This window comes from Octopus bimaculoides, chromosome 11 (assembly GCF_001194135.2).
Source record: "Octopus bimaculoides isolate UCB-OBI-ISO-001 chromosome 11, ASM119413v2, whole genome shotgun sequence".
Classification (NCBI taxonomy): Eukaryota; Metazoa; Mollusca; class Cephalopoda; order Octopoda; family Octopodidae; genus Octopus; species Octopus bimaculoides.
The window spans coordinates 16,308,752-16,319,523 of NC_068991.1; the positions used below are offsets into that span (position 1 = coordinate 16,308,752).

Here is a 10,772-nt window from a genome sequence, read left to right on the forward strand (position 1 = left end):
GCGGAGTGATTATCTAGATATGTGTATATAAACATAGATAGATCAGATGAGATAAAGAAAGCTAACAAGTGAGTGAAAGAGAGAGTAATAGAGAGAAAAAGAATGTAAAGAAGTGAGAGTGCAAAAGAAAAAGGAAAAAATTAAAGAGTAAGAGAGATTTAGAGAGAAAAAAAGAAAGCTTATAACTAAGAGAGAGAGGAGGCAATTGAGCGAGATAAATAAAGAGAAAGAAAACGAAAACGTGAATGAGAGATAGAGGGAGCGAGAGGAATAAGAAAGCTAATGAGTGAGAGTGTGAGCAAGCGAGTGAGAGAGGGAAGATGGCGTTAGTCAGCAAGACAAGAGATGTCTTTCTCTGGTGTATGTCAGTTATTTATCTATTTGCATTTGCGTCATATTATGTGCAAATTCCAGGTGAGCTTCCTGCTTGATTCTTATTGTTTCTTATTGTATCCATTTGGGACATTTGTTGTGTTGATTTTGAAAGTTTTCATTGAACACTTTTCCACTGGTAACTGATAAACAGCGGCGCTTTGATTCAAGGTTGATCGAGGCAGGTGCTTTCGTTGTGAGTTGCTTGATGTGTGTGCTGGCCCGAATACTTTTCGTTCAATTTAAAACTTGCGACTCTGCTCCGGCATATATATATATATATATATATGTGTGTGTGTATGCCGGAGCAAAGCCGCAAGTTTTGTTGTCTTTTCTATCAATATATATATATTACACACACATATTTGTGTGTGTAATATCCATGTGTATATATCTATATGTGTAATATCTGTGCATGTATATATATATATATATATATAATACCTGTGTGTGTTTGTATATATAATGCCTGTATGTATACACACACACACACTCTTGTTTTAGAGATTGCTTATCCAACTTGATGCATGCACACTTGATGCAACCATTGCTGCCCTAATTACTACCGTCACCACCTTCGCATACATGCTCCACTTGCAGTAAGGCTTGTGGGGTCTGTTCGCATTCCTAAAAAGTCTCAGTCAAAGAAGGAACCGGTCGTCGTCACTAGATTTCGACAGTCAACTATACATATATATATAGGCGGATTTTCTGAAGATCTGTTACGAATGGTTTAAAAAATAAGATATCTATCTCTGTCTGCGTGCTTATAAAGTATTCCCAACTCTATGCATGCACAGGTTATCGTTTTAAAAACGCTTATAAGCGAGCAGATAGAAGACGAGAAATAAAAACTACGATCAGATTTCGACTCTCAGTTTGAGCCATTTTACTACACTTAAATACCTAACGGCCTTAGGATAACCGTGAATACCACGTACTCTCTTCTCTATAGCTGATTTTTTTTTCTTCCCCAAATTAAGATGTCCCTATGCATTCGTTAACATTTATTCTTTCCCATAAGTTTTTCGGCAACTTTTTTTTCGTAGTGAGGTTTAAATAATATCAAGCAGCCATGCGCAATAATTTGTTTAGATTATTTTATTTGGTGAGAGATGTAAAGAAAATCTAAATTTTATATCTGCTCTCTCTCTCTCTCTCTCTCTCTCTCTTTCTCTCATCTCTATATTTGACTGCTTATGTTATAGTGAACAAGGAAACATTTACTAGTTAGTTTGTTTTCTAAATTTAGTCTTCTCTTACATTCCACGACTCCCGGAGTTTGTTGTGCGACTTTAAAATATTTGTTAATTTTGTGGTATAAAGTTAACACTGATTCGCGAAATGGTGTAAATAGACAAATAAATGAATAATAGTGATCATTGAATTTCACATACAGTTGGTTCGAAAGTTTTATATCACAAATTCATTTAAGTTAGATACTGAATGAATTTCTGTTACTTTCGATTATGGAGTATTGAGTTCGAACGACTGACAGTCTGCTTATTGAATTGGAGTGTATGTGGCTGAGTAAGGTCCATAATCATGTGTACCCTTAGGCCGAATCAGCTTGACACTGCGGGGAAGTCTTCCACCCGGCAAACTTCTGCACAATTTCTGTCTGCCCAACTTCACTTACGATACCAGGTCCGATCCGAGGCTAAGATAACACACACTTGCGTAAGATGTCAATCAGTGAGATCAAACCCGAAGCCTAGTGATTGCAAAGTGAATTTTTTTTTAATTGTTCGGCTTTGCTTTTATTAAGTAATTTTTCATTTCAAGGCTTACCTGGAATTAAAAAAATAATAAAAATCTGAGAGTGGCGTACAAAATACTTCATTGTGTTTAGCAACGCATTTTACATTCTGAGTTCAAATGCTATTGAATTCAACTTTACTTTTCATCACGCCATCATCGATAAATTATTGTAACCAGTCAAGTATTGTTGTCAGTTTATATTCATATAATTTATCATAAATATAAACGGAATTATAACAGACGAAATGTTACAGTACTGAGCTGTGTCAGAGATGTTACCGAAATAATTTTCCTTGATATTAAGCGCGTCTTTGCAATGTATATTTACAATCACATCGATCGGTTTGAAAGGTTTGATGTATATTTGCTGGATGTGTACATAGTCCCAAACTGCATTGAAACTCAATAAAGAGGAGTTAAGTGCTCAGTTATTTCCATCTATCCTGGTCACCATCTGACTTCAGGTTTCCAACATCTCCCTCATTGTCCATTCTTTGATGTTAACTCAAACACCGCCTTCGTGGTCTTTCTAATACCTCTTTCGAACTCGGAACGTTTATTTCTAAATTAACGGTGATTGTGAGTGGCTTGGTGGATAAGAAAGAACGGTGGAGTTTTGGAAAATATGCTCCTCGAAGTCCAGTACTTTTATTGAAAAAGAAAAGATTACGAATGTGTGAAGTGAGATGTGGAAAAATTGAAATTATCGTTGTAGAAGTAAAGTTTCCTAGTTCGAATCCAGGCTAAGATTACGTACACTTCGAGGAATATGGAAGGAATACACTTAATGACGATCGGATATAATGATTGAAACCCCGTGTCCATGTTAGATACAACTGGAGTGCATAATCACCATTTTATTGCGTATTTATATATTCTTAGTATCTACAAATACATGAAGGGAAGGTTTGAAATAAATGTAGGCTCCTACTTCCATGTTCTGTCTTCTACCTATCATAGACAGAACGGGTATACGAAGAATATACTCCGCTACGTGGTTGCTCGATTTGCTAGAAATAGCAACCGAAGCCTCCTTCCCCATCAAATCGTGCCTTACCGGAATGTTGACACTGGATAATGTAGTTCTAGATCTTTTGTCTGAGGGTCGATTTTCTCTCCCCCACCCTACTTCTTTATCGCATTAACTTGTTACCTAACCCCAGGTCAGCCTTGTTTGATTTGTGTTTTTTTTTGTATATCTTGTACTACGTGGTCCAATGTATCCTTCCCTCATTGAGATGGTGGAATACGAATTTAGAGAATGCGGTCGCTTTTGCTAGCAGTTATAAAGATGCTGGAGAGTTAGATCATCAAATTCTATAGTGTAAAAAACCACTAGTTGGGCCCGTTGTCGATCTGGAGTGTTCGTTACCATAATAATTCTTGCAGCTAAATACAAATGATACGCGAAATTAGATATTGCTAGTGACGTGTTTATTCATCTCGGGCAAGCCTAAGGTGCTTGTAGTGCCTAGCTATGTGTTGGCATTTAACAATATCAACAATAATTGGCAGTTCTTATCTATCGCTATTTCTTGCTCGACAGCAGCCAAATCCCTCTTAAATGACATTCTATTGTCTTAGAAAAAGCAATGAAACATTTAATAATGTTGTTCACTGTCTGCTGAATTTCGGAATAATCGCACCCCCGTAACTTTGGATTTCAGTGATTTAAGCAGCAGAAATTAAGCTTCTGCGACATTTTTTAATTTTTATTTATTTATTTATTTATCTTTTTTTGAAATATTTTTTTCCTCATTTCTCATCATTTCTGTTTTGAAGCATACCACTTGGTTGTAACTTTTTCGATTGTGATTCTCTTTTTTTTTCTTTTTTTCTTTTAATCACGAATTCTGTTTTCATTACGGGGATGGAGTGGTGTTGCTTTTTCCGAAACTCCACCGAAAAGGAAAAATAATAAATAAGAGACCAGATGGTCACAACTAGAGTGCCTTTAATTAATACATCTGACCAATCAGCGGTGTTTAAAACATCGGACAAAATACCTTTCTGTGTTTAATTACTGATCTTTTACGTTTCAAGTTCGAATCGTTCCGATGTCAACTTCATCTCTGATCCTTTCAGAATCGACCAAATAAAGCACCAATCAATTATCAAGGGTTGTTTTAATATCCTTAAAAATCACATTCTAGATGTTAATAGACTTAAAATACAAAGCCTTGGGCTAAACAGCACCACCATCATCATCAGATAAAAGCATAATCTACAACGATATTTGGTCATATTTACTGCTTTGTCTCTGAAAATTCTCTACCTGTCTGTAAACATTTTTCTTCTTTCTCTCTGCATTCTTCGATGTCACTATGACACGTGGTGCGCCTGACAATCTTTCTATCAGCAATTGTGTTAAGCGCGTGCTTTGTGTCACTGCATTTATATATATATATATATATGTATATATATATATATATATAAATAAAACAAATAATAAATGAGCATATGCAAATATACGTACAGGTATGTGCATACCTACGTCTACCTGTATATATAGGTGCATATCTGGGTACAGGACATTGCAAACAAAACGTAGACAAAAAAAAATAATAATAACCAGAGTACAGAAAACACACAGGCCACATAGAGAACATTTTCCTTCATCAGCTACCATATATATATCGGTATGCACATACCTGTACGTATATATGCATATACTCATTTACTATTTGTTTATATATATATATATATATATAGTGTGTCAGCGAGTCAAAATTGGGTTGCATGCCTTTATTTTCCCAATTGCAACCCACATTTTGGGAATATGTACCTCACTAATAATTTAAAACTGACAAAGAAAAGCTCTTCGTACGAGATACACCGATATCGTTATAATAAGGAAGAGCATGAAATGATTCAACCGTGTAATAAGAAAACCCAGCAATTACTACTCTTTATCGCTGGCGTTCAGCCAGTTCTCCTCCCCAAACTGCACAACACATGGGAGATGGAGTATGAGGCAGACTTGCTAGTGAGGAGACCGGGTTTTCCATTTGCAACAGCCGGAGGACAAACCATCCGATTGGAGAGCCCAAGTTTGGAGAGGCCTGAGCAACAAACTCAAAAGGAATGTGTGTGTGTTCGTATGTATGTATGTGTGCATGCATGCATTGGTGGTGGGGCTTAATATATTTTAGGCAGTGATAAATCGTCTCGTTTCAAGTTTTTAATTTTTTTGTCAAGACCAGAATCTCAGCATGTTTTTATATCTAAAAAATAATGCAAGGACTGCTTGTGTTTTCATCTACTTTAACCCATTAAGTCCCACTGTCCTATAAATAGGACACTAAATGAAAACATTAAATAAGCTATGTCACATCGTCTCAGTGTCCTATTTATAGGACACTGAGTATTTCCATTTCTACTTGAAGGGAGTTTTAATAATTATTTTTTTCATTTTAAACTATTTTCAATCATTTGTAAAAATTTAAAAGTAATATTCAGAAATTTAAGTATCTGGGGACTTAATGGGTTAATAAAATAAAGTATATTAACTGTGATTCAAAGCCTGTACTCTGAACATCAGCATGTATTCGTGATATGAAAAAGGATTGTAGCTATTACAGGAATGGAAAGATTATTATTGTAGGTTAAAAATATGCTAAGTTTCGAGATGCGATAAAATTTTGAAAGATGATGTTAAAAATCGTACACCACTAAACTAGTATATATGTGTAGGAGACGAAAGACAATGTTGAGTTCGGCAGGATTTGAACTCAAAACGTCTCAAAAGAGCCAGAACGAATGTTACAAGGAATATCATCCGGTGCCAAACCTGGCTGTTAGCCTCATTAATAAGGGAAGTAACTCGCAGCTTGTCTCCTTTCTAGGCTCCCTAACTGTCGCAACACTATTATCTTAGCTATTTTGAGAATTTCTCAAAATAGTATATCCACCTCCTGTTTCGACCTTTTTTTTTTTTTTTTTTTTTTTTTTTTTTTTTTTTTTTTTTTTACAATTTGAAGATACAAAAAGAAAATAATAATAATGTAGTTTGTTTAGATTCGTAGCCCCCATTCCATGTTTTAAAAAATCAATGCCTGTAGAATCTTTGTAAGAAATTTTATATTTTACTTTTAAATTGTAATAAAAATAACGTAACAAAAATCCAGCAGGTTCTATTCTGAGTGCATGGCATAACTTCAAACAGCTGTCCTCCTCCATACTCATCGCATTTTCTCATCAAGTCTTCTCTCTTGCACACCACACCTTATTCCTCTAATGTTCAGTTTTTTTCTCACAGATTATTTGTGCTCTTTCATTCATGTACACTCGTATTACACATCTAATGAAGCATGCTTGTTTCTCTAGTCTGTGCAGATCCTCTATGGTTATAGCTGTTTCACTAGCATGCAGCAACATACTTTGTACTGAGGGAGTAGCCCTTTGTTACCAGCAGAGGTAACAGCTTCCTGAGCTATTGCCAACTGGTTCTTACAATGGTCACTATGTTTTCCCATAACCTACCATTCCAGTGGTTAAGGCAGCGGACTCGCGGTTATAGGAACGCGGTTTCGATTCCCAGACCTGGCGTTGTGAGTGTTTATTGAGCGAAAACACCTAAAAGCTCCACGAGGCTCCGGCAGGGGATGGTGGTGAACCCTGCTGTACTCTTTCATCACAACTTTCTCTCACTCTTACTTCCTGTTTCTGTTGTGCCTGTAATTCAAAGGGTCAGCCTTGTCACACTGTGTCACGCTGAATATCCCTGAGAACTATGTTAAGGGTACACGTGTCTGTGGAGTGCTCAGCCACTTGCACGTTAATTTCACGAGCAAGATGTTCCGTTGATCGGATCAACTGGAACCCTCGAAGTCGTAAGCGACGGAGTGCCAACAACAACAATCGCATTGCACCTCATGTGCATTCATAGTGCACTGTATACAATTCCTACCTACCCCTTTCCTACATATCAAGCAAGAATATTTATTTCCCTGGTGGTAACAGGGTCCTGTCTTTTCTACTTATTAAGACTTTAGCCTTTGTTACATTCACTTTGAGAGGGTTTCTTTGATTCCAGGTTTTGTTTCCATGCCTGGAATTTCTTTTCTAATTCCACTACTGATTCTGCTATAAAAGCTAGGTCATCAGCTTAAAAGAGTCCCTATTGGCTGTTCTTAAATATCTCTACTATGGTTTGGAGAGTTATACTGAACAGAAGCAGGATGGGGACTGAGTCTTAATGTACTCGTGCTTAATTTATCACCAATTGATAAACTGCTCAGTTTATCACCATGCTGAATTTACCACCAGCTTTTACCTTGTTAACTGCATCTCTCTGCTTGGTTTGCATAGTTTTTGCAAGCTCTACTGCCAATTTCCTCAATGCTCATCCAATATAAAAGCAAGGAACACTGTAATGGATATGTGTGCATGTGTATGTACACAATGGACATCTTTCATGTTCTGTTTACCACATCACTCATGAGGTCTTGGCCAGTTTGAGGTTTAGTCAAAGGCACTTGCTCAAGATTCCATACAGAAGCATCTTGGACAATTGCGTTTATGTGTTTGTGTGTGTATTTATAATTATATATATATATACATGTGTGTGTGTGTGTGTGTGTGTGTGTGAAGGCGCATGGCTCAGTGGTTAGAGCATCGAGCTTATGATCAAGAGGTTGTGAGTTCGAATCCCAGACTGGGCTGCGTGTTGTGTTCTTGAGCAAGACACTTTATTTCACGTTGCTCCAGTTCACTCAGCTGTAGAAAAGAGTTGCGACGTCACTGGTGCCAAGCTGTATCGGCCTTTTCCTTTTCCTTGGATAACACTAGTGGCGTGGAGAGAGGAGGCCGGTATGCTGGTCTTCCATAAAATGACCTTGTCCGGACTTGTGCCTGAGAGGGTAACTTTCTAGGTGCAATCCTATGGTCAGTCATGACTGAAGGGGGTCTCAGCGTCATATATATATATATGTGTGTGTGTGTGTGTGTGTGTGTATGCATATACCTGTGGATACAAGTATGCATATGATCATAAGTTATAGATGTATACCTGCTGGTACTAATATTAAGATGTCATTAATTCTTCTTGTTTGCTCTTAGAAATTATTCTAGGAAAATTAGTTGTGAGCACACTCCTAGTTATTTCCCTGTATTCACCCTGCTGCAAGTTTGATTACCAATAATGTTGTCATTGTTATTTCATCAACAATAGTTGCACTGCTTCAGTTTGCTCCAAAAATGCATTCTGTAATCAATTTTCTGTGGGATGCAATATGTATTGGGGGCTGAAATCCATCAAATACCTTTGGCACAGTACAGGGGAAATAGCTTTGCCACTAGGGCTATCTATTGAATAAATTAAAAAAATTAAAAATTGTTCACACATGCAAGTGTCATGAATCATAAAGGGGCACAGTACCTTACAACATTCTTTGTTGATGGCAACTTTGAAGGAGATCATTTAGTGATTCTTTCCAATGGACTAATTTCTATTAATGAAATGGTAAATTAATTAGCAAATTAGTCATGGTGTTACTCATTAAACCACCTACAACAAATTTAGTTAACTTAATAATGATAACTTGATTGATGTTGTAAATTCAAAACCTGCACTGTAGTGATGAGAAAGAGACCATAGCTAGTGATGCATATGCTAGTAATAGGAAAATTGTATGTGTGTTTTGAATAATTAATGATTCATTGTTCTCTCTTTTTTTTGTATCTTGTGTGGAGCAAGCAGAAAGATCAGTGACAACTTAATCGACGTTTCAGGTTTGGACCTGTAATATAGTGATTAGAGGAAAATAGTGTCTAGTATTGCATATACAAATAATTTTCTTCTCAATTAGAAATAAGATTATAATACATTGCAGGTAATTATGATTCACTTTCATATGTAAATAATAATAATCATAAACTGCCCTGATGCAATACCAGGCAGTGACTCTCATGACTTCTGGTCTTAATAGATTGGATGTGTTAATATGTATATGTTTTGTCTTGATGTAAAAGATCTACAGCAAATATTCTGCTCAATAGCACAAATTTGCTTATCAGTCGCTCGACCGTAACCAGTTGAGCATATCCCTTAATGGTTGATGATACATTCATCTCTGATTACAAGCAGGAGTAGTAGGGAAGCATCATAGTTATGAGTCTAGAGGGATTATTTGAGGTTTGAATAATTCACCTCAGGAAACATGGGTGTTTCGTTCATCATCCTTAAACAACATTTATTCAGGGACCTTTTGAGCAGGATGGGCTACTTGACTTGAAGAAAATTCTAACTGGGCTCCACCTGCAAAGTCATGGGCTGTTTATTTTGATATGAGGTCACCATGTTGTGCACATGCAGTTGTGATGCATATGCCTGGTGTACACTAATCAGGCAGAGTCATGATGGGTGCATTGGACTCTGTATATTTGTATCCCAGCATCTCTTTGATGGCATTTGCTGCTCTCTCACTTGGTGGTGGTGGTAATAATAATAATAATAATAATTGTTTTAATGTCCACTTTTCTCTGCTCATATGAGTTATCTGAAATTTGTTGAAACAAATTTTGCACCACCTGATGCCTTTCATGTTGCTAACCCTTATGTTTGTAAGTAAGTTAATATGTTTTCATGGAAGACTGGAAATGGACACCATGATGGTGACATGCCCTACTATCACGTTATGTCAAGGAAGGAGACAGTAACACACACACACACACACACACACACACATATATATGTATATAAAATTCCTGGAAATTTAACATGATGTTCCTCTGTAATATACAGATTTTCAGGTCCTTGGTTGGTGTATTTGTGGTGATTGAGCCATTTAATTTAAACGATGCCTCGTTGCTCCAAACAGTCTTCGTTAGAAAGTATCTTCTAAACTTCTTTCCAAGTACCATTTGAAAAAACTACCCCTCTTCAATCTGGATCACCTTCATTGAGAGCATGGACTATTCTTGGAATGTAACTTTTCCAATGACAGTGCTTGAAAAATGCAGTAAGCACTCGATTTAGAAATTCCTATCTCATGACTCACTTGCTCCATAAATTTTCTTGTTATCTGGCGATATGTTTCTAATACCTCTTCTAGCTTTGTGGAGCTCATCAATGCCGGTAGTTTTCCAGAACATTTCTTCCTTAAAACTTATCTCTAATTTAAGTGATGGCTAGTCATGTAGATAGATCTATTTGAAATTCCTTCTTAAACTGGTTTTGTACTTGTCTTTGAACTTTGACTGCAGTTTTAATCTTCTAGTAGCACTTTTTAGGCTGAACTTTTCTTCGTTCAAAGCTTAGTCTGGTTCCATTCATTATTTCTAATTGGTTAAATTTAAAAAGAAATGAAAATTGAATTATCAGCTGTTAAAGTGTGTATACATTTTAGGGGATACCATGTGTGTATGTTTGTCTCCCTTTTTCTTTTTTTGATAGTTGTAAACCAGAATCATTGTCATAGAAGCAGTGTGCTTTGCTTCCGCTCTTTTATTATAAAGACATTCAGGCCATAAGGAAATATTTCTTTATTTGGAAACCAGTGAGAATTGGTTAATAGGAAGAGCATCTACCTTCAACAAATTTAGTCTCACCTATATGAGCATAGAAGAGTGGATGTTAAGATGATGATGATCTCTCTCTCTCTCTCTCTCTCTCTCTCTCTCTCTCTCTCTCTCTCTCT

General features: G+C 36.5%; 1 protein-coding gene across 4 annotated transcripts in view; it reads left to right on the forward strand.

Moving 5' to 3' along the window:
- Positions 1 to 259: 259 nt before the first annotated feature.
- LOC106869725 (lipase maturation factor 2) overlaps positions 260 to 10,772 on the forward strand; it is a 78,719-nt gene continuing 68,206 nt past the window's right edge. For all 4 annotated transcript variants that reach the window (XM_014915574.2, XM_014915575.2, XM_014915572.2 and 1 more), the window contains exon 1: positions 260 to 414. In XM_014915574.2, coding sequence (XP_014771060.1) covers positions 321 to 414 — 94 coding nt within the window. In that variant the 5' untranslated portion in view covers positions 260 to 320. The remainder of the gene's footprint in view (positions 415 to 10,772) is intronic.